This window comes from Chelonia mydas, chromosome 12, assembly GCF_015237465.2.
Source record: "Chelonia mydas isolate rCheMyd1 chromosome 12, rCheMyd1.pri.v2, whole genome shotgun sequence".
NCBI lineage: Eukaryota > Metazoa > Chordata > Testudines > Cheloniidae > Chelonia > Chelonia mydas.
Window position 1 is genome coordinate 3,530,031 of NC_051252.2, and position 23,631 is coordinate 3,553,661.

The 23,631-nt window shown below is 51.5% G+C and overlaps 1 protein-coding gene and 1 long non-coding RNA gene across 3 annotated transcripts in view; one reads left to right on the forward strand and one right to left on the reverse strand.

Annotated features, from left to right (window-relative positions):
* LOC114020951 overlaps positions 1-16,156 on the forward strand; it is a 30,416-nt gene extending 14,260 nt beyond the window's left edge. The window contains exons 3-4 of the long non-coding RNA XR_005222205.2: positions 14,694-14,780; positions 15,632-16,156. This is a non-coding gene — a long non-coding RNA (uncharacterized LOC114020951). The remainder of the gene's footprint in view (positions 1-14,693; positions 14,781-15,631) is intronic.
* AARS1 (alanyl-tRNA synthetase 1) overlaps positions 1-23,631 on the reverse strand; it is a 48,671-nt gene that overhangs the window by 16,013 nt on the left and 9,027 nt on the right. For both annotated transcript variants that reach the window (XM_043526087.1, XM_037877512.2), the window contains 14 exons: positions 23,334-23,478; positions 20,652-20,797; positions 18,558-18,666; positions 18,288-18,438; positions 12,200-12,324; positions 11,337-11,481; positions 10,355-10,533; positions 7,744-7,857; positions 6,215-6,421; positions 4,009-4,193; positions 3,803-3,911; positions 2,612-2,725; positions 1,943-2,062; positions 1,111-1,197 (listed from right to left, as the gene is read on the reverse strand). In XM_043526087.1, coding sequence (XP_043382022.1) covers positions 1,111-1,197; positions 1,943-2,062; positions 2,612-2,725; positions 3,803-3,911; positions 4,009-4,193; positions 6,215-6,421; positions 7,744-7,857; positions 10,355-10,533; positions 11,337-11,481; positions 12,200-12,324; positions 18,288-18,438; positions 18,558-18,666; positions 20,652-20,797; positions 23,334-23,478 — 1,936 coding nt within the window. The remainder of the gene's footprint in view (positions 1-1,110; positions 1,198-1,942; positions 2,063-2,611; positions 2,726-3,802; positions 3,912-4,008; positions 4,194-6,214; positions 6,422-7,743; positions 7,858-10,354; positions 10,534-11,336; positions 11,482-12,199; positions 12,325-18,287; positions 18,439-18,557; positions 18,667-20,651; positions 20,798-23,333; positions 23,479-23,631) is intronic.

Genomic DNA, 23,631 nt, shown 5'->3' on the forward strand with positions numbered 1-23,631 from the left:
GGGCATATCCTCTGCAGAGAAGGCAAAGCGCATACACTGGCCTTGTAGGCAGTCTGGTTTGCTGGAGATATCACAGTGCAGGCAGGGAGGAGTGCAGCCTTAAAGGTCCCCTAGTCAGGAGGGAGTACAATGCAGGTCTCTGCTCAGGAGAGGTGAGGGCTGGGAGATGGAAGTCTAGAGTGGGTGGCCTCCAGGGACCAGAAGGGGGGAAAAAGAGGTGCAGTTGCCCTGAAACTGACAGGAGGGATGGCTAGAACGAGATCAGCTGGGAGGCTGTCCATGGAGAAGTTTAACAGGGGCATTCAAAGTGGATGGCTGCAGCCTCATTTACCATGACTGTCCATTTACAACTGGTGCTTGGCAGTGGTAGAGCTCAACCAGCACAGCCAAACAAGCACTGCAAAGACGAAAGAATGGATTCAACTCATGGCTACTTGAGGTGGAGGGGGATGGGAAACAAGCTTGTCCCTGCCTGTAACAAAACCAGCTGAACAGGCTACAGAATCCAAGAAATCAGAGCTGGAGAATAACACACCACTCTTCCCTTGCGCTTGTCCTAGGCTCCACCTAGTCCCTGCCTTGGGGCCAGCACAGGACACACTGCACTCACCTGGCTAGCTTTCAGTGTCCCACGTGACAGAACTTCCGCTGCTTCTCTGCAAATCTTCCTGTTCAGAATGTTTCTAGCCTGTATTTCCCCCTTATTCTAGCTACCTCCTTGGGCTACCCTTACTTGGGTCACTTAGGAAAGTCACTGAGAGATTTTTGAAGGGATCCCCATCCTCAGCCAGTGTCTGGAAGCGGGGATGTGGAAGGAGAGGAGAGCTAGGACGACAAATAACAGAGATCCTCACTGTTCTGTTTATGTTTAGGGTGGGCTTAGTTAAACCAGAAGGAGGGGTGCAGAGACCCAGCACATGAGCAGCAGCACACACCACTCCCCACCCTAGTCTGTGCCCCCGGATGGAGGCTCTCAAACAGACTGTGTAATGAGTACGCTGCGGAAGTGTGTCTGCCCAGAGCAGAGATTCAGAGGCTAGGTTCCAAGCTCCCCAGCCATGTGTATGGAGGGGGCCTGGACAGGCTGTTCTGCCTTGGTAGCTGGGTTACCTTTGCTGAAGCTCCACTCTCCAATTCCAGGACCACCAGTGGCTGGTTAGGATGACCGTCAATGAGCTGCTTGGTCTTCTCCAGTACCTGCGAGAACAAGCGGACAGTCAGACTGTAAATTGGTGCGTGTTGGCGGGACAAGGGAGGTCCATTAGTGTCAGGGAAAGATTTCAAACCTCTGCCAACTGGAACTCCCCATCTCCCCTTCCCTGATCATTCTGCCCCAGTCCTGCACGGACCCAAACATTGGGCCAGCCAGGAGTGCAATGCAACCCTTGAGTGTGTGCAGAGGAAGATCTGTGTATGTGACCCAAGAGAAGATTTTGCTGTACAGCCTCCCAAATACAGTCATCAGTTACCACATGGAGTCAGAAGCAATAAGCACCAGTCCCTTCAGCTGCAACCCATAAATACCCCACATCAGGCCCTGGGCTGGCCCTGAAGCATTTTCCAGGCGCTAACATGGCTCGCCCACCTTTCTGGCCAGCAGAAGGGGCGGCTGAGTTTCAGAGGGGCAGACCATTTGTCCAACAGCACCCCTGGTGGTCAGCTGAAAACATTTATTACTGCTACAGAGGACTGTCCAACCTCACTCCCCCCAGGTAGCTGCGGAGGTGGGGGAAAGAAAGAGGAGATTGCGAAGGGGAAAACAGAGACCATGACTAGAAAAGGTGGGTGTCAGCTAGACTGCTGCATTTAGGCAGCACAGGCCCCTTCCTCAGGGAGGAGAGCAGCACATATTTGTTTGGGTTGGGAGCAGGAAGCAGAGCCCACACGGATGTCACAGGACCCCCCATCCCACCAGTGTTATCCAGCTGAGCTAGTGGCTCACTCGTTTCTGGATGTCTGTTTTGCTTGTGCGGTCTAGGTCATCCATAATTTTCTTCAGTGCTCTAAGCGCCTCTCTCAGTTCATCCTTCCGCCACTGTGGGATAACTGCGGTAGCCAGTGTCTGGAAGCAGAAGAGGGGGGTTCAGGCTCTAGGCCTACCATAACAGGAGGCCGAGGTTTCTGTGCCCCCCACCCTAATGAACTGATGAAAAAGCCACTCAAGCAGAGCACCCAGCACGAAACTTCCTCCCCAACATCACACATGAGACAGAGAACAAGGTGGCAGTTGCTCAATCTGCAATGCACAGTCCACCTAGAATACTTCTGTGGCCTCCATCACCATAGTGTCCGAGTGCCTCCCAACCTCTAACGGATTTAGCCCCTCAACACCCAGGTGAGGCAGGACAGGACTATTACTGCTATTGGAATAATGGGGACTGAGGCATAGGGACTTGCCCAAGGCCACACGAGACCTTGGCAGAGCAGGGAATTGAACCCAGGTTCCCCAATCAGCACTTTAGGCACTGGACACAGGTCCCATGCGCCCTTGGTTCTACGACAGCTAAGTGACTTGCTTTTATTTAAAGAACCCAGGCTAAGGCATCTCACTCTTCTCTGCTCCTGCCAGTCTGATGCAATGCTCCCAGAGTGGCTGGGGTGCCCACCCTACCTCACTGAGGTCTGCAATCTCCTTCTGCACGTCCTTGTTGGGAGCGGTCTGGACCTTCACTTTGGCATCCAAGGCAGAGAGTGATTTCATGAGGCTGTCTGCATTTCTTAGTGCCTGAGAGAGCAGAATCCAGGTCTTAGCTTCATAGGAGGGCTACCGAGCGCTGGGCTGTCCAACACCATGTGACAAAGGACAGAAATACTACAACCCACGAGAGATGTTCCCACAGGGAGCTACAATAAAGATATCTCAGCAGCAGAGTTCAAGACAGTGCTTGTCTATTAGCCAATCTCACGCCCAGCACCTGCCACTCCCCTCCTAGTACTGGCCTATCTCAGATGCTTCAGAGAAAGCCATTAAACCCCACATAGATGCACCTCACTGACCCTGGGGGAAAACGCCCTCTTGACACCAGCGTGGGACCAGTTTACACCCCACAGCATGAGGACTGGAACTCTTGTGATGTTTAGTCTTTGTTCACATAATTAATTGCAGCTGACAATATAGTGGTTGTCCCAAGAGCTCTCTCTCCACAGCTCTGCTCCAGGGCCGTGTTCTTTGTGCCATTTGCCAAGTGCAGAGAACACTTACAGATCTATCGTACCAAGAGCTGAGCTACTTCCCTTTCCCTAGCACTGTCCCATAAGACACCAGCCCAAGAATGGAAGTGCAGCTGCTACAAGGCTAGCAGGAAGCATTTCTCCTCCATTTCTCTCACCCCTGTCACCATCCTTTGCCATACTTCCTCCCACCAACATGGCTTGGCATGGCCTGGCAGGAAATCAGACACTAATCTTCATAGTCTCCCGCTACACTGCCAGTCTGACAGACAGCTGGAGGGTGTGCAACAGTGTTACATGGAAGGCTCCCCAGGAGGCCTGGCCAGGGAACCTCCCGCACAGTTCTCCTAGATCTGCAAGGGAATCGCGCACTTCACCCATCGGACCTGCAGCTCTGAAGCTACAGTTAGAAGCTGTAAATGCTGCAGGGACCTGGGGTCAAGTGCTCAGTGATATCACCCCAGTGGAGTCAGTGGTGCAAGAACCATTTCAACCCAGTGGAGGATCTGGCTCTTAATCTTTAATACAGATTAAAATCTCTGTCCACGATAGGGTTGCCACACGCACATGCTCCAGGAGGCTACTCACAGGACTTGGATTTCAAAATGATCCCCCTTCTCTCTCCACTTACCTTCAGTGCCTCAGCACCAGTGATCGCAACTATCCTCCGGATGCCTTTAGCAATCGCTTCTTCAGAGGTAATCACAAAAGGGCCAGCGTGGCTTGAGTTCTGCAGGTGTCTTTGGAAAGAACAGACATGGGCCCCCAAGGTGAGATGGCTAAAAATCCTATCACTGCCCTCCTCCAACCCCATCCTCCTCCTGTTCAGATACTCACGTCCCTCCACAGAACTCGACAGAAGTGATGGAGCCAGCGGCGCTGGAGGGGTCGGCCAGCATGTTCTCCACAGGGATGCCAATGGAGACGACACGCACAGGATCAGGGTATGTCTCATCAAACACAGCCCGCAAGCCCTGGATAGCTTTGGCTGCTGCCAGAGGGCAATCCTTGGCATACACAGTCTGGAGAGGGCAAAACAAGGGGGATCAGATGGGCACTGCCAGCACAGACGGAAATGCAGATACAGGTTAACTGCTGTAACCAAAGCATCAGAACTTTTTATCTCACTTTCAACAAGCAAGAGTTGTACTTGTCTCTGGGTGAGCAGCCTCAACTCTCACACCTTCTCCTCTGAGACATACACCCGTTCTGTGCTAACCACTGCTTAGAGAATTAGATTCATAGCCTGACAGATTTCAGCATCCAAATTAGCCTATGGCTAATGGCTCATCAAGGTGCTGAGTGGGTAGCATGAAGGACACAGCTGGATTTGTAGGGGACTGTGTCTACACTAGTGATTGGGGGCGGGGGGCTCCCAGTTTCTCTGGCCCTGGTGCAGCTTCCATGCTGACACCAGTGTGCTTTTCCAAACCTGGAGAACAGTGATCATGAGTACTCTACTGGCCATCCCACCAAAACAGGGGTGGGAAAACTATGGCCCAGGGGCCGCATCTGACCCTCCAGAGATTTTAATCTGGCCCTCGAACTCCCACCGGGGAGTGGGGTCAGGGGCTTGCCCTGCTCCAGCCAAGGAGCAGGGTCGGGGACTTGCCCTGCTCTGCACAGCTCCTGGAAGCAGGGGCATGTCCCCCCTCTGGCTCCTACATATAGGGGCAGCCAGGGGTCTCTGCACGCTGCCCCACCCCAGGCGCCGCCTCCGCAGCTCCCATTGGCCGGGAAATGCAGCCAATGGGAGCTGCAGGGGTGGCGCCTATGGATGGGGAAGCGCGCAGACCTGCCTGGCCGCGCCTCCACGTAGGAGCTGGATGGGGGACATACTTGAAGTAAGTGCTGCCTGGAGCCTGGACCCTGACCCTCTCCTGCGTGCCAACCCCCTCCCCCAGCCCTGATCCCCCTCTTACTCTCTGAACCCCTTGGTCCCAGCCCAGAGCACCCTCCTGCACCCCCAAACCCTCATCCCCAGCCCCACCCCAGAGTCTGCACCCCCAGCTGGAGCCCGCACCCCAACCCCCAATTTTGTGAGCATTCATGGCCTGCCATACAATTTCCATACCAAGATGTGGCCCTCGGGCCAAAAAGTTTGCCCACCCCTGCACCAAAGAGATGTCATGTACACCGACAACAGGTGCAGCGAATACAGAACAGCCAATTTATATTCTGGGAAATACTGATGAGGCTCACAGAGTTCAGTTTAAACCTATATTTTCCAGTGAATACAGGCCCACATCTTACCAGGAAATCTGAGTTTACACAGAAGAGGCCAACAAAGAACAGCTCCATACCCTCCAGTGACTGTGGTTCTTTGAGATGTTGTACTCAGGGTGGATCTCACTCAATAGCAGTGCTATGAGAAAGAATCCGCTCTGAAACATGAGGTGCAGGTACCCCTAGGATGGGATGCACACTGACACACTTGAGGAACTCCGCATGCTCTCAGCTTTGCAGTATCACTGCATCCCCCTCAGGACTGCACCACATTACAGATCAACGCTGGCCACCTCCAGACCCAATCTAACACAAAGGGCATGCAGCTAGAAGACAGAGAGCCAGCTCCCACAGCAGACTATATTCAGGACATGTCTGAGATGAAACCTCTACCCATGAAACATTGGCAGAGCCACGCAGGGCGATCTGCTGCTGCTGTGAGGAGATAAGGGGGATCCTTGATCTGCTCTGGTCAGCCAGTTCCACACTTGCTCACACTGCACTGCTGACAATCAAGAGGGTGGGATGATAAGGACCTGGTCTGCCTAGGCAGCATGCGTCCTTCTGCCTGCCCCTCTCAACATCAGCTCCGCATTTTTTCTGCAAATGAATGGCCTGATGGTCCACTTGGCCCAGGTTTAGGAGGTGGAGAAGGAGTGCATGTGTCACATCACCACCACCACAGGGGAGCGAGGCAGAGGGTTAACTCAATGAATCGAGCACATTGGCAAGCTGAGCCTACGGCTCCCACCATCAGAGTCCTCCAGCAAGCACCCTCTCCCCAGGACCCAGAGCTGGCGCCCCTGCTCAGGCGCACCTTGGCGTCCTTTATCATTTGGTTGGCAATCTCTTCTGTTTTCTTGATCTCCTGGGTGGACATGGCTCCCCTGGCAGTGAAGTCAAATCGCAGCCTGTCTGGGGCAACCAGGGACCCTCTCTGGTCAGCATCCCCCAGCACCAAGCGCAGGGCAAAGTTGAGGATGTGGGTGGCAGTGTGGTTGCTCATGATGGGTCTCCGCCTTGGCTGCAGGGAGCAGAGGGAAAGTAATTATTAAAGGGCTCTGTGTTGGAGGAGCCGCCACGTGCCTCCTGCTTACACACCGTTGGCCTAGCCCAGTGAGACCTGACTATTCATGGGACAGAGAAGCAGGAGGTTACAGCGACAAATCAGTTCTGCTTCAGGAGAAATCTAGGCCAATGCAGGATGGAGAGACCAAAAGCAGCTTCTGTCTGAGGCTGCTCTGGGGCAAGCACCAAGGAAAATAGTTAGTCTCAATCCAGCTCCCAGGACCCCTGTCACAGAGACCATCTCCCCAGCTGCTGGTTGGCAGTATTTGGCGAGAGGCAGTGGATGCTGGACTGCCCTCAGGAGCGGGTGAGGAACAATGGCCAGGGCCAGCGAGGGGGAAGTACACAGGGAGCAGCAGGCTGCCCGCATACAGGAGAGAAGAAGATTTTACACAACAGGGTTCAACCAAGTATTTTCTACCTACACTGAAGTCACCCGAAAGAAAAATTTCTTCAAAAAAGAACTAGATAAGTTCATGGAGGACAGGTCCATCAATGGCTATTAGCCAGAATGGGCAGGGATGGTGTCCCTAGCCTCTGTTTGCCAGAAGCTGGGAATGGGCGATGCGAGATGGATCACTTGATGATGACCTGTTCTGTTCATTCCCTCTGGCGCACCTGGCATTGGTCACTGTCGGAAGACAGGATACTGGGCTAGATGGACCTTTGGTCTGACCTAGTATGGCCGTTCTTATGTTTTTATGTAATTGAAACCTTGTAGAGACCAGGGCAGCTGGACAATCCTTTCCAAGCCAGGATTCCACTAGTGCCCCAGTTTAACCCACATCGCATTAACCCTTTAGGGGAGAACACAAATTCCAACTGCCAGCTCCTGGGGGACTCGTGGCTCAACCCTAACTCTGCTAAATGACATCTGCAAGTCCATGACTGTGATCCAAAGCTCTGTGGGAGGCAGGAGTTCTCAGTCACACAGCATGGGACCATTGCACACTGGGCAGAGAAAGACCCAGATCTACTGGGATGCCCTGGTGGGAGCAGGCAGCGGCCTCAGAATGGTGGAAGAAAAGGAGACAGCAATCTCTCACGGGGAAAGAGAGATGGCGTCACCCACCGTAGCATGGGGGGAGGGATAGTTCAGTGGTTTGAGCTTTGGCCTGCTAAACCCAGGGTTGTGAGTTCAATCCTTGAGGGGGCTATTTGGGATCTGGGGCAAAAATTGGGGATTCGTCCTGCTTTGAGCAGGGGGTTGGACTAGATGACCTCCTGAGGTCCCTTCCAACCGTGGTATTCTATGATTCTATGATTACTCTGACTCACCTCATCAATATACAGACGGACTTGGTCTCCTACTTTCAGGCTCCCGTAGACCATTCCTATGTGAAGCACATAGCCCCCCCGGATCTGCACGTTCTTCACCGTGAACTCCGTTTTCTGTACCAGATGGAGGAGAGCACAGACAGCAGGGGAGTTGTTGTTATTATTCCACCCAGCATCCTGGATGGCAACTAAAAAGCACCCAGAAGAGTAAGTCCCAGGAACACAGGCCTCTCTGGTAGCACAAGTGGGTCAGCCAACTCTCTCTGGGGACTGACAGTTGCAGTGGGAGCAGGGGACAAACAGTGAACTAGAAAATTAAATTAAGACCAAGGAGGAAAGGTGGCTCTGGGGAGTGCAGTGCAGAGCTCAGTTAAATCACTCGACAGGTCAGGATCACGGACAAAGAGCCAAAGAGGGGGCCTGCAGAATGCTCGGCTCCAGTCAGGGCCACGGTAGTTATTTGGCCTCCATCACATGTGAGCACTCGATCATCTGTACCATTTACCTGCACACACCCCTGGGAGGCAGGTCAGGGCTATTCTCCCCATTGTCATCAACAGAATGAAATTCAATAGTGCAAACTACTTCACTTTGGCAGGACAAAAAAAAAAAGCGAATGGGGACACCTGGCCAGGCAGTCATACTGCTGGAAAGCCTCAGGCGGGGGGGGGGGGGGGGGGGAGGGAGGGTTCTAATGGATCACAAATTGAATCTGAATCAGCAACATGATGCACTTGCAAAAAAAAAAAAAGGCAAATATCATTCTGGGGTGTGTTAGCAAGAGTGTGGTACGTAAAATGTGGGAAATAGTTCTCCTGTACTCAGCTCTGGTGAGGCCCCAGCTGGAGTACTGTGTCCCATTCTGGGCACCATGCTTTAAGAAAGACATGGACAAATTGAAGAGAGTCCAGAGGGGAGCAACAAAAGTGATCAAAGGTTTAGAAAGCCTGACCTATGAGAAAAGGTTTAGAAAGCCTGACCTATGAGAAAAGGTTAAAGAAACTGGGCTGAAAGGAAAGCTGGGGGCAGGGGAGGGGAGGGGGGGACTTGATAACAGTCTTCAAGTTATGTTAAAGGCTGGTACAAAGAGAATGGTGATCAATTGTGGTCCATCTTCCCTGGAAGCAGGACAAGTAGTACAGGGCTTAATCTGCAGCAAGGGAGACGTAGGTTCGATACAGTAACTCCCCACTTAACGTTGTCCCAGTTAACGTTGTTATGTTACAGATCAATTAGGGAACATGCTCGTTTAAAGTTGCGCAATGCTCCCTTATAATGTTGTTTGGCAGCTGCCTCCTTTGTCCACTGCTTGCAGGAAGGACCAGCCCATTGGAACTAGCTGCGGGGGGCTTGGAACCAGAGTGGGCCGGCAGCTCCCCGCTCCCCTAAGTTCCCTGTGCGGCAGCCGCCCAGCAGGCTATCAGCTGCCAGCAGTTCAGCTGTCCCTCCCCCCACTGCCCTGTGCTGCTCCTGCCCTCTGCCTTGGAGCTGCTCTGGGAGCCTCCTGCTAGCTGTGGGGGCGGGGGGGGGGGGCGGGTGCTGATGTCAGGGTGTCCCCCTCCCCCTGTACTCCCATCTCCACAGAGCTGGGGGGGGAGTGCGTGCGACACGAAAGCGGAGGGAGCGGTGCGCTCCAGTGGGATAGCGTGGGTTCATCATCATATTCAGTGTCCATAGGGAATGTTTGCAGCCACTGCCATGCGTCTATTCTGTCTCCTCCCTCCACACATTAACAACGTGTTAACCCTTGAGGGCTCAGCCAAGTGCTAGTTCGTCATTTAGCAGCAAGGCATCCCCTGGGAAATATCCCACCCTCTGACTCCACCTCCTCAACCAAGCTTCACAATCACTGGCGAAAAAAATTTCCCTGGAATCTAATTCCCCCATTTACATTCATTCTTATTGGGGAAATTGGATTCGCTTAACATTGTTTTGCTTAAAGTAGCATTTTTTAGGAACATAACTACAATGTTAAGCGAGGAGTTACTATATTAGGAAAAACAAGAAGGAGTTCTTGTGGCACCTTAGAGACTAACAAATTTATTTGGGCATAAGCTTTCGTGGGGTAAAACCCACTTCGTTAGATGCATGGAGTGGAAAATACAGTAGGCAGGTATAAATATACAGCACATAAAAAGATGGGAGTTGCCTTACAAAGCGGGGGGTCAGTGCTAGTATTAGGAAAAACTTTCTAACTCTAAGGGTGGCTAAGCTCTGGAACAGGTGTCTAAGGTTGGTTGTGGAATCCCCATCACTGGAGGTTTTGAAGAACAGGTTGGACAAACACCTGTCAGGGCTGGTCTATGTTTAATGATCCTGCCTCAGCACAGGGGGTGGGATCAGATGACCTCTTGAGGTCCCTTCCAGCCTGACATTTTAGGCTTCTATGATTGTACAGATGGGGAACTCATGGCCTAAGTGACTTGTTTGTGGTCAAGCAAGGAATTGAAACTGGGTCTCCCAGAGCCTAGGCCAAAACACTATTCACTGCACCACTCTTCCTCTCCCTTCCTGTCCCAGCCCCACTGTCTTTTCACCCCTCTTCCCCAAGAATGGCACTCAGGGGATGGTTCTGTTTGTATGTCAGCACACAGGTGCCTGGTCCACTTACATCCTCGCTGCTGTCATCGTCCTTGACCAGGTAGCCCTCGTCGTAGATCTGCCCGCCCTGCTCGGCGTAGAAGCAGGTCTTGTCCAGCACTATGCCGCACTCCTGGCCCGTGGACACTTCCTCCACAAACCTCTTCTCTCTGCGGATTGCTTGCACAGTGGCCGCTGGGCTCTCAAACTCTATCGCCAGTGGGAGAGGCAAGGTCAGTGAGACGACAACCCCAGCCATTTACACATAGCCATAGACATACATGCCCAGCAGCCACCTCTGGAGTGCTCGAGCAGTTGCTTAACAGTTTAAGACAAGAAGTGAAGAAAGAACAGTGTCAGTGGAACCTGCAGGGGACCTTTAGCCTGGGTGGGGAAATCACAGACCTCGTCAGCTCCTTGGGGCAGGGGCTGCCTTTTGTTGTGTCCATACAGCATGGAGCACAATAAGGCCCCGATCCATGACCAGGGCTCCAATAAATCAGAATATTCAGGGAGCAGGCCAAGGGCTCAGTAATGGACCAAGATACCGGGAAATCCAGGGAAAAGGAATCTCCAGGGATGCCCAGATACAAAGCTGAAAAGGAACCACTAGAGGGTCCCACTGGTCAGGCAGGGAGTGAATGAGCTGGACAGTTCCTAGAGCAGCCAGACAAATCAGTTCCCTTTAAAAGTTTTCCCTGGCTCCAAATGGTCAGTAACTTCTGCCAGGCAGTGGATTTGCCCCTCTGATTTGCACTATCCTCCACCTACCTTTGTTGGCAGCTGTCAGCCCCTGTCATGGTTCTCTCCCCTCCCTCATCCCTAAAGGTTGCCAGACGATCACCGGGCAGGGGAAAGGGGTGAGATTCAGGAAGACACAAAGGCGCCCTCGCTCAGCTATGCTGCGAGCTGCAGCAGAGTCCGCAGACTAGCCTCCAGGCCTGACCCCATGCAGGACCCACGAAGCGAGGCTAGGGGCAGGGGAACCATTTGGAGGACACTTTATCACATACCGTAGGCACCACTAGGATCCGACGTGTAGTTGTACTTAGGCGAGTCGTCGGTTACCTCCAGTCCCCGGGTGCGGAGCTCTTCAATAGCATAGATGTCCAGCATGATGCGGTCTTCCGCACCGTCTCCCTTGCCCTGAGACTTCAGCTAAGAATGGCAACAGGTGGAAGTGTTAGGGGCAGGGAGAGGATCCCTTAATACTGCCATGGGGATCCAATCCTTGTGCATCGGCTGGTTGGGCTTTAGCAGCACATGCAGGGCTGGAGGCATGACTGGGGACGGGACACATGCCAGGGCAGATGCAAAGGCAGGTTACCCACCATCACAGAGGCGTGAATCTTTGCATGAGATGTTTGCAGTCTCTGTGGACATCCCATGTCTCTGTGGACAACGTGGTGCTCCCGATTGTTGAGATTACGAGAAAGAAGGAAGGAAAGCAACACGACATCTGCACAGCCCCCATGAACATAATGGGAGATAGCAGGGCTGATTCTCATGCAACTTGCTCACTGTTTACTTCTGGGAATTCAGCCTTCAAGAGGGCAATGGGGAAAAAAGCTCCATGAGACCTGGCAAGGAGCTAGGCACCCTGCTAGGAGGCAGAGGTTCCCAGTGTTTCACCATGCAGAGGCGGCCTGCACCCTCAGGATCTGCCCTCTAGCCAGATTTATTTGTGCTTTGCCCCAGCCTGCCCCAGGACCCAGCAACATGGCCCAGGGTGCTCAGTGTCAGATTTCCTAGGAGACACCCTGTTGTAAAGGAGCAGAGTGTTGTCCCTTTAAACCAATAACAAAGGAGTCCTCCCACACCTGTGCCCCCTGCCTATTCCTTGTAGTAGGGTCAAAGCAGAGGGGCTGGTCTTTACCTGAGCCATCTTCCGCTCTTCCTCGAAGCCTTCCATATCCACAGTGAGGCCCTTCTCCTCAGCAATGAGTCCAGTGAGATCCACAGGGAAACCATAGGTGTCGTACAACAGCCAGGCAGTGTCCCCTTGGGAGAAGAAACAGATCAGTCAGGTCTCCCACTAAGATACCCACTACTCCTCCATCAGAACCCTCCCGCCTGGAGCAAACCAGCTCCCAAAGGACCTGAGACACTTCCCTCAGCAAACGGGAAGGCCTATGAGACTCGGCAGTGGACCTCAGAGATTTGCCTGGCTAATGGGCACTGGCAGTCGGTGGTCACAGTGCCGGGGTCACAGTCTGCAGGACACCTGTGGGTGGATCTCAGTCCAGTCCCTAGTGGACAGCTGTCTGCAGTAAGATGTTGCCACTCAACCAGAACAGGAAGAGATTACTCACCCTGTGCGGTAACTGACGTTCAAGATGAGTGTACCTGTGGGTGCTCCACTCCAGGTGTTGGTGCATCCCTGTGCCTTCGCTCGGAGATTTTTACAGCAGTAGTCATACCGGTCGTGCACACGCAGAGCCTGCCCCCCCCACACACACACACTCCGAGTGTACCTTAATAGTACGCATGCGCAACCGGTCTCTTCAGTTCCTTCTCTACAATGGAAGCTACCCCAACTCCGAAGTAGGGGGGAGGAGGGTGGGTAGTGGAGCACCCACAGGGTGAGTAACCTCCTCCTCTTCTTCAAGAGGTGTACTCGTGGGTGCTGCACTCCAAGTGACTTAAAAGCAGTGTATCTCAAGGAGGTAGGGACTTCGGATTGGGTAGAAATGCAGTAGATAATACAGCTCTGCCTAATCATGTATCCGAGAGAGGGCCCTAAGTAAGGTCATAGTGTTTAACAAAAGTGCGTTCAGAAGACCAAGTGGTTAGTTTACAGATGTCAGTCGGGAACTTTGCGTAGAAAAGCCACGGAGGTAGCCATCGATCTAGTGGAGTGAGTTCTGATGTCTGCTGGAAGCGTAACTTTCCATATCTGATAACGGAGTCAGATACAGTCAGAAATCCATTTTGAAAGTCTCTGGGTAGAAATAGGTGTCCCTCTGGACCACTCCGCAATGGAGACAAAGAGTCTAGAAGAATTCCTAAAGGGCTTGGTTCTATTCAAATAGAAGGACAAAGCCCTGCATCGTCTAGGGTATGCATTGTGGATTCAAAAGAGTTTGCACGTGGTTTAGGAAAGAAGGTCGGCAGGTGTATTGGTTCATTGATGCGGAATGACGAATGGACCTTTGGAAGAAATTTGGGGTGTAATCGAAGGGTAACTTTGTCCTTAAAAAATAGGGTATATGGTGGGTCTGCCACGAGAGCTGCTATTTCTCCTGCCCGTCTGGCAGAAGTGATTGCCACTAAGAATGCTGTTTTCATAGAAAGGTGTAAGAGGAAGCAAGTGGCTAGGAGTTCGAATGGTTGTTTAGTTAAGCAAGATAAAACTAAGTGAAGGTCCCACAGAGGGGTAGGAGGTCTAACGTCTGGGTATAGGGATTGGAGTCCTTTGAGAAAATGTTTAGTGATCGGATGGGCAAACACAGAAGTATCGTCAATTTTGTTGTGGAAAGTTGTAATAGCAGCTAGGTGGACTTTGATGGAGCTGAAAGAAAGGCCAGATTGTTTGAGGTCTAACAGGTAGTCAAGTATAAGAGGAAGAGGTGTGGACATAGGAGACAGTTGTTTAGATGAGCACCACAGTGTGAATCGCTTCCACTTTTGGAGATAGGTGGTGCAAGTAGGTTGTGTTCTGCTATGTAGGAGTACTCTTTAAACTTCCTCAGAGCATGCTAGTTCGTTTTGGGAGAACCATGTAGGAACCAAGCTTTGAGGTGAAGCATGGACAGGTTGGGGTGGAGAAATGATAGGAGGTGCAGAATGAGAGGCAACGAAATTGGTGGTCAAGTTGACATTCTGGTGAGGAATGGGAACCACGGTTGTCTGGGCCATGACAGGTCAATCAGGATCACCGTGGCACGATCTGTTCGTATCTTTGTCAGAACTCTGCGGAGAATAAGCATAGAGTAAGTTCCGGTGCAACAGAATCATAAATGCATCTCCCAGAGAGCGTTTGCCCAGTCCCGCTCTGGAGCAAAATTCGGGGCTTTTCGTGTCCTCCGCAGTTGCAAAAAGGTCTGTGGTTGGATAGCCCCAAATGCAGAATAGATTGGTGATTATCACCTCGTTCATCTCCCATTCATGGTCCCAGGGAAAGCGTCTGCTTAATTCGTCCGCTGTGGTATTCATAGTTCCAGGAAGGTAGGCAGCTGATATCCCGATATTACTGGAAACAGTCTCGAGCGGTGACTTGAGGACTGTTGCGAAGTTTTGTTGCCAGCTGCTTTATGGTGTCGAAGCGATCGGACGGGAGAGATGCTATTCCTGCCCGGGAATCGAGGTGTGCTTCTAATGAACTCCAGGTGCTGGGTAGGAATTAATGTGGATTTGTCTTTTATTTGTAGGCTGAGGGATAGGAAACAATCAACAGTGAATTGCATGAATCGAAGCGCTTCGTCAAGCGTCGAGGCTTTGAGGAGGCAGTCGTCTAGGTAAGGAAATATTATGACTCCTTGCTTCCTAAGGTGGGCAGTAACTACGGCCAGGAGCTTGGAAAAAAACACGGGTGGCAGTGGATAGGCCAAAGGGTAGTACCCTGTATTGAAAATGTGTCAAGCCGAGGGTGAAACGAATGAAGCATCTGTGGGCTGGATGTATTGTCACATGAGAAAACGCGCGTTCTGTAGGTCAAAGGCTGAAAACCAATCGCCCTGCTCCAGCGCTGGGATTATGGTGGCGAGGTTCACCATTTTGAACTCTTGCTTCTTGATAAAATTGTTGAGCCGCCTGAGGTCGAGGATCGGTCGCCATCCCCCGGTTTTCTTTTCTGTTAAGAAATAATGGGAGTAAAACCCCTTCCCTCTGTGTCATTCGGGCACAAGCTCCACTGTCCCAATGGAAGGGGATGCTATACTTCTTGCAGGAGCAGTTGCTCTGAGGAGACACGGGAAGGGTGGGTGGGTAGGAGGCATGGATAGGAAGGGGATAGAATAGCCAAGTGTGACAACCTCTAAAACCCACTCGTCGGTTGTAATGTTCTGCCATTGATGGAAGAATGGTCGTAGGCAGTGTCCAAAAGTAGGGACAGGCGGTGTAAGCGCTGAAGTGGGAACATGGGTTTCGAAACCCTCGACCAAGGATTCAGATCTGCTTGTTAGACAGAGGGGGTTGAGACGCTGCCGCGGAATTGGGGCGGCGACGCTGGTATCTGGGTCTCTGGTGTTGCTGCTGTTGTTGCTCATGTGATCTCTGGAAGCACTGGGTATATGTGGGGTAGCGTGGACGGTGGTAAGGTTGGTATCTATATGGTCGCCTTCTGATTGTGTGGATTTGTATTCCTAAGGACCGGAGGGTTGCCCTTGAATCCTTCATTGAGTGAAGGACGTCGTTCATTGTGGAGACAAAGAGTTTGTCGCCATTGAATGGAAGGTCTTCAACGGTACTCTGGACCTCTCGAGGAAATGAAGAGGAGGAGAGCCACGAACCTCGGTACATGACTACTGCTGTAGCGGTGGATCTTGCTGCAGTATTGGCCGCATCGAGGACCACTTGAAGAGCAGTACGTGATATGATTTGTCCCTCAGAGACTAAAGCAGTGAATTGTGGTTTCTTTTCTTCTGGAATGTCCTCAATGAAGTCCATGAATTTGTTGTAATTTTTGTGATCATATTTTGCCAGCACGGCAGTATAATTAGCAAGTCGAAATTGTAGCATGGAAGATGCGTATACTTTACATCCGACCAGATCTAAACGCTTACTGTCTTTGTCGGCTGGGGTGGAGCGGGGATACTAGTGTTTGTTCTTTTGGTTGACTGCATCTACCACCAGCGAATCAGGTGCTGGATGAGTGAAAAGGAATTCAGAGCCCTTGGAAGACCTTGCAGTCTGCTCATTTACAGGTAGGTAGGTTTGCAGCAGGAGTCTGCCAGATAGCTTTGGCTGGTTCCAAAAGGGCTGGGTTGATTGGCAATGCAATCCTGGAAGAAGGCAGCGGCTGCAGGATGTCCGTTAACTCATGCTGCTGTTCAGGAACCTCCTCCAGATTAATTCTTAATTCCCTGGCCACTCTCTTGAAAAGATCTTGAAATTTAGAAAAGTCATCTGAAGATGACGGGGGAGGAGGAAGCAGGGCTTCGTCAGGCGTTACAACTGGGTCTACTGGGTTAGAGACAGGTCTTGCCTGATCCTGCACTTGTGATGGTGGTGTCTGGCATCCGTGGCAGGTTTGTGAGCTTGTGGTAACGGGCAGGTGTCGGGCCTGGTTGAGGTGGCATAGCGAGTGTGGTCTCAGGGATAGGGTGCCCACGGGGCACAATATTGCCACTGTGGTGGGAAGGGCATAGGTGGTGCCATCCAGGGGTTTACACACCACGGGGCAGGATCCTGAGAGTAGGACGAGCTGATGTTTCTATGACCTCTATTAATTGGGGTCTGAGAATGAGAGACTTGGTATGGTGAAAAATCCTCCTGCAGTCCAGCTTCCTCCTCACTGGAGGAAGGCTGTTCAGACCCTGGCTGAGAATTTGGAGAGAAGCAGGTGTTCAGTAGGGGTGACTGCAGGAGGTCACTTGACGACTATGTAAATTGCGGTGCTGGAGCCCCTGTGTGGCGAGGGCGGTGCGAGAGGAATCTGCTGCAATGAAAAGTTCCTCTGCACCGGTGTCTTTAAAAGTCGTTTGGCTGCCGGCCAGCTCAGCGGGTGCTGGTGCCGGGAGAGCGGTGACAGCTTGCGGGGGGTCAGGCATACCAGCCTGTGTCAGCGCTGCGACAGAAGCGGTGCCAAACGGTGCCATGTGAGAGGCAGGCAATTGGAAGCCTGAAGCCTCGGCACTGGAGCGGTGTGCTACCGCCGCAGTCAGGTTTCGCATGGCGCCGGAGGAGCCCGGCGCATCAAAACAGCTCAGCCGGGGAAGCACTGGGAGGGAGGCAGGAGACCTGGCCGGAGAAGCCTTCTCCTTCAAAGTTCCCTTTGCGGGTGACAGAAGGTGATGGTTTATGGAAGTTTTCTTCAGCTTCTTTGAGGCGGGGGGGCTGTGGCGTGCAGCGGAGCCGGAATCAGCGCCTGAGTCTGAAGCGGACCCTAAGCATTTTTGAAGCAGGAGAAGCTTTAGCCTCAGCTCCTTGTCCTTCCGTGCCCTAGACTAAAGTCTGCTGCAGTGGGCACATTTTGGGGGAATGTGGGACTCCCCCAAACATTTTATGCATCTGGAATGGCCAGCTGACAGGGGATAGCACCCTTACAATTCGAGCAGCACTTAAAGCCTGGAGAGCCAGGCATATCGGAAGCGGCTGCGCTGACAGGAACAAAGAGAATTTTATTTTTATTTTTTTAAGAAAAAACTCACACACACTCCGGGTAACACTAATAACGAACACTCTGGGTAACAAACTATCTAAAAGGGTAAAAGTAACAAGGGAGAAAAAGTTTTCTAGCAAGTCTGCTGAGCTCCGTCTCAGACCGGGGACGGTAGAGAGGGAACTGAGGAGACCGGTTGCGCATGCGTACTATTAAGGTCCACTGGGGTGGGGTGGGGGGGGCGGCGGCCGCCGCCTCTGCACGTGCTTGACCGGTATGAGTACTGCTGTAAAAATCTCCGATCGAAGGCGCAGGGACGTACCAACACCTGGAGTGGAGCACCCATAGGGACATCTCTCGAAGAACAACCAATTGTTGGCAGCCTCATCAGAGAGCCCAAGGACTGAATAGGCCATGGAGATGGGATCATCTTGTAGGTCACAGATGAGCCAGGGGCAGGACGGTGCATGGGGGGCTCAGTCTGCAGCTGCCCCCGCTGTGATAGAGGACTTCAGTCTCCAGTACCATCAATCTGACACCTTTCACCCTGCTCAATTCACAGGCAGCCCAGCTGAGCCCTGACCAACTCCCAGGTGGAAAATGCTGTTCCGCAGCAGATTTCCACAGGACACAGCTGGTGTGTCGGGGCAGGAGGAATCCCTGGAAGCCTCATTCAGCATGAAAGGAGTTAAACAAACCTTACCAGGGATCGTTTTACTGTCTCCCAAGCTCTGGATCTTCCGGTCCAGGATGCGGCGCCCTCTACTGAGCGTTTTCAGGAACTGAACCTCTTCTTCATTGATAATATCCTTCACCATGAACGGGTCCTTCTTTAGCTCGGGGAACGCGTCGCCCTGCAGACGCGGGAGTAGCAGCCATTAAGAGCAGAGATCAGCATCAGAGAGCAGGTGGAGTCTCCTACCATGCACAACCTCGGATTCTCACGCAGTCACTGGGCAGCAAAGGGACCTACCAGCAACTGCACCACAACATCGACCAGCGAGGCGAAGAAGCCCTTGGGGGCGTTGAGCTTCTCGTGGGAGTAGCGCACGGCCCGCCGGAGAATCCTTCTCAGAACATACCTGCGGGAACAGCACAGAAAGGGGATCCTCACTCAGACATTACGCCCCCTCCCCTCCTGCCAGTGGCATCCGCCAGCAGCTAAACATGGGCAATGCAAGTACTGAGGGCCTCTTCCTCAGCTCCTCCCACCTAGTTTTGGATTCCACGCCCTCAACACCTGTGGGTGGGAGATGAGGTGTGCTGGCAGAGTGCAGGGTGTGGGGAGCAGGACTAGAACAGCAGAGGGGCTGCGTGTCAGGACTGAGGGGCATCAGCACAGCTGTGCGAGAGACGAACATATGCCAGGCTGCATCAGACCCAAGGTCCATCAGAGGAAGCTGTAAAAACCCTACAGTTATAGATGTGAGATAATCTGCCTGCAGATTAGGTCTCACACTGACCTCTAACTGTTAGAGCCTAGCTTACACCCAGCAGCATAAGGCTTCACATCCCTTCCCAAAATGTTGTGATCAGTAATTATGATTGCTCTGGCTATTCTTGATATCTGTATAAGTGTCCAATGCCTTTTTGAATCTTGCTAAATTCTTGGCCTCACAGATTTCCCGTGTTTGTGAGTTCCACAGTCTAATTATACATTGTGCAGAAAAATATTTCCTTCTATTAGTTTTGAATTTTCCTCCTTTTAATTTTATTCAATGTCCCCTTGTTCTTGTGTTAATGAGAGACAGACACCAGAACTTCTGGATCTACCTTCTCTACAAGTCAGTATTTTCCATACTTCTACCGTGTCCCCTTTTATCTCTCTTTGCTCAGGTAACAATCCCCGTTTTTCAGTCATTCATCCCATGAGAGTTTTTCCAGGCCATTGATCATTCTCATCACTCTTCTTTGACCACACCTCTGGTTCTGCAGTAAGCTGGGGTGACCAGTGACAGACAAGGCCACACCTTTCATTTATATCAAGGCATTTTAATACTTTCAGTGTTATTCTCCACCCCATTCCTGACACATCCTAAATCTCATTGCTTTGACACCCAGGTCCCTTTCTAGGGTTGATCCATCTATGGAGTTTACCTCCTTTATTTTTAGCTTCAGGACCTTTTTGACTAACCTTCACATTTTACTGAAATCTCCCTTTCTAAAGGTTAATGATGCTGTGTCACTTTCTGTAGCTTACTCATCCCCTGGATATCAACACTAATTATATTATGGTCACTGTTAGAGTGGCTCAACTACTCTCCCTTCTTGAACTGGTGTCTGTGTGTTCACTTAAAGCTGAGTTAAGAACAGCCTCTCTTCTTGTGCTCTAGAACTAGCTGTTCCACGAAGCAGCCACTTTTAAAAGCGGTCTTTTTAAACTTGGTCCCATTGGGTCATTTGATCAGTTTATACGGTTAGTGGGGGTCTCCAATTACTACCACGTTGTTCGATTTTGCTACCTCTGCTCTCCAACACTGTGCACTCGCTCAATCTCCTTTACTTGACACAGGCCTGCAGTACACAGCCCTAGTCATAGATTTACACTCTTACAGCTTGGGAACTACCTCCCTGTGGAGCGGCTGCACATCAGCATTGAGGGACACTGGCCGAAGCATGTGCGTGAGAAGCCCAGAGCTGGAATAGCAGGGGCAGAGCTGACACTCAGGACTGAGATGCATGGACAGCACTGGGTGGAACATTTGCACAGCACTTACCCAAACCACAATAAGCCTGGCTCCAAGCCCTGCTATTGATCCCTTCCAGCCTTCTCAATTACAAGGAAAATAGTGCCTTGCATGTGCAGGTGGTTCAAATGAGGGATCTCCAGATGCCCAAAGGAGTGAGAAGACCCTCACTGCACCCAGAGTAGAGGGGGACACCACACCACCTCTGTTTCCCAGATCAAGATGTCAATGGCTGTAAGTTTCACCTGCCTCTAAATGGTGGAATTTCACCATCGCCAGGACTGACCTGCAGCCTCTGGACACACATACAACCTGCAGTAACACAACTCCTGCTTCCTCCCCGGTTCAGTAATGCACAGTTGTGCCACATGCATTCTTACCCTCTGCCAGTGTTGTCAGGTCTCCCTCCATCAGCAAGGGCCACAGTGATAGTTCGGGCATGGTCTGCCAGGACTCTGTATGCCATGTCTATACCGTCTGCATCCTCAGCACCAACCTTCCCTGTGTACGGCCTGGCCCCAGTGCCCTATGCAGAGAGAGGACACAGTGGGTATGGAGAACCTTGCTGTCTTGTCTGCTTATAGAGGGACACACACAGATGGTTAGATACGTGGCTCTGCTCGGCAGCATGGCCTGGATGACCCAAGTCCAGGGCTGGCCTTGCTCTCCTTGCTCAGGGCCAGTGGAGGCTGGGAATGTTATGGAGGCAGCACACTTCTCTGGATGGGAGAAGGATACCTCACTGTCCCCCGCACCCTCTGGAATAGAGGCCGAGTGGCTCTGGAAGGAGCCACGCTCAGCTCTCCCTGATCAGAAGGGAGCAAGCAAAGTGAAACTGCTTGGCTCAGACAGAGCCCAGGTCAGCAAAGGCAGTGACTGAGATGGAGAATCCAACAGGATTTGGAGTGACAGCTGCGGCTGGTTTTGCTATGCTGGGTCACAGACTCCAGCCAGGCATAACCAATACAGCCAACAAGTCTTTCCCCCAAGCAGTTTCACTGCAGTCCCCATTCTATTTACCACGCTCTATTGCTGCTTTCAGGGCCTGGCTTCTTCCTTCACTGACAACGCCAGTGTTCAGGGAAAGCCGCCTTAAAGGCGACCTGCAAAGAGAAACAGGTGTTTGTGGCCTTTTCTTTGTTCCTTTATGGTCGATGGAGATGGCCTGGGAAGGCTTTTCACAAACAAGCCCCCAAAATGCAGCTTTTCTGCCTGTTTTTTTATATTTGAAATATTGATCCTGTCAACTCATTTGTAGAAATGAGGATGACTGGGAGACTGGTAGGATGAAGATATCAGAAACCCCCAGTAAGGGAAAGCCTACTGACAGACAGGGGAAGGGATTTTTAGTCAGACTGTGAAACCCATGTTTTAACATCTAGTCAATTCCAATGTCTGAGAAACGTTCAGGAGAAAGGATGTCTTTCTTAAAGATTCAACCCCCTCCCCAAGGGCTCAGATTGTTCACAATCCACATTTCAGAGTCTTCCAGCAAAATCAAGATGATCACATGGGATATTCCGAATGAGAAAAGCAAGCAGAAAAACAACTTTTTTTTATCATAAAGAACCAAAAAGGAGCATAAATCCACCCACTTCTGCTGCGCATCTTTCAGACACCACCCCACAGGCCAGCATATGCCACTTACATAGAATCATAGACTTTAAGGTCAGAAGGGACCATTATGATCATCTAGTCTGACCTGCACAACGCAGGCCACAGAATCTCACCCACCAATTCCTGTAACCGTAACAAACCTCTAACCTATGTCTGAGCTATTGAAGTCCTCAGATCGTGGTTTGAAGACTTTGAGGTGCAGAGAATCCTCCAGCAAGTGACCCGTGCCCCACGCTGCAGAGGAAGGCGAAAAATCCCCAGGGCCTCTGCCAAGCTGCCCTGGAGGAAAATTCCTTCCTGACCCCAAATATGGCGATCAGCAGAACCCCGAGCATGTGGGCAAGACTCACCAGCCGGCTACCCAGGAAAGAATTCTCTGTAGTAACTCAGATCCCATCCCATCTAACATCCCATCACAGGCCATTGGGCACATCTACCGCTAAAAGTTGAAGATCAATTAATTGCCAAAATTAGGCTAATTTATCAAGCTTAGTCTTGATGCCAGATATGTCTTTTGCCCCCACTGCTTCCCCTGGAAGGCTGTTCCAGAACTTCACTCCTCTGATGGTTAGAAACCTTCATCTAATTTCTGATTACTTAACAGAGATGGATTATACAAGTCAAGCTATGTAGTCCTGCAAGCCTTGAGCAGGGAGGTTTTAAGGCAGGTGACCAGCTGCTGAAGTTTGGCTTTGGACCCAGTTTCACCACCTAGATCCCCACACTGGGTTCCACCCGTCTTTCCAGTTGAGGAGAGCTGGACATGGCACCCTCCAGAGCACAATGAGACTTCCCCCAGTGCTTGGACAGGGAGGTGGTGGGTAATCAAGAGGAGGAGGAGAGGTGGGGGACCCTCTCCACCAAGACTCCCAAAGGAGGTACATGCTGCTTCTGCAAAGTTCCCAGCCTCTGCTGGCCCAGAGCATGATAAATGGAGCTTGGCCCTGAACACAGAGCTGTGCCATCTCAAGCCTACTGATCAGGTCCGTTTGTTTAAAACAAAGTCTCTTTGAGTTAGGCTTTTTAGGGCTCTGAAAAGCTCTTAGTGCAGTTAGGAAGCTTGCAAAAGGAAGGCAGCTATATAGAGGGGAGGGCGGTGTTTCCTACTTTCAAAGATGACCATACGGTTCATGGTCAGCACAGCTCACAGGGAAACAACCCTGTGAGCTGCTCTGATCAGATCCACATGCTCTCCCCAGATTCACTCCTAAAGCAGCAGCTATGGAATAGTCTAGCCTTCTACCCTTGCCAAGGTACAAATCTGCAAGCCAAGCGTTTTTAGGTTGACATTTTTAGATTCTCACAGCCACTAGGAAGTCACCATGGTCCCCTCCTCTGGGACAGCTTCCCTGAGTGTACAGTGCCATGCACAATATGAGGCTATGCATAACAGGGTAAGCAGACAAATTTTGATCAGGTTCAATGGCCCAGTCATGGATCTGTACCTTCTGGATGGCTTCAAAGTAGGGGATGAAGAGATCAGTGTCGTAGTTGGACATCTTGTTCTGCAGCACAGACACCAGCCTTTCCAGACCCAACCCAGTATCAATGTTCTTCTTGGGAAGAGGTTTCAGGGTCCCGTCAGCCTCTCTGCCCAACCCCAGGGAAAAAGACAAACAGTCGTTGAATGGGTTGCTGCAGCGGGGCTGCCATCTCTTCTCTCATCCCCACAAGACTTTAAATGATCCCCTTGGTCTTATAAGGCAGGCAGACACATGGGCCCCCAAGAGCCTTAATAAGAGG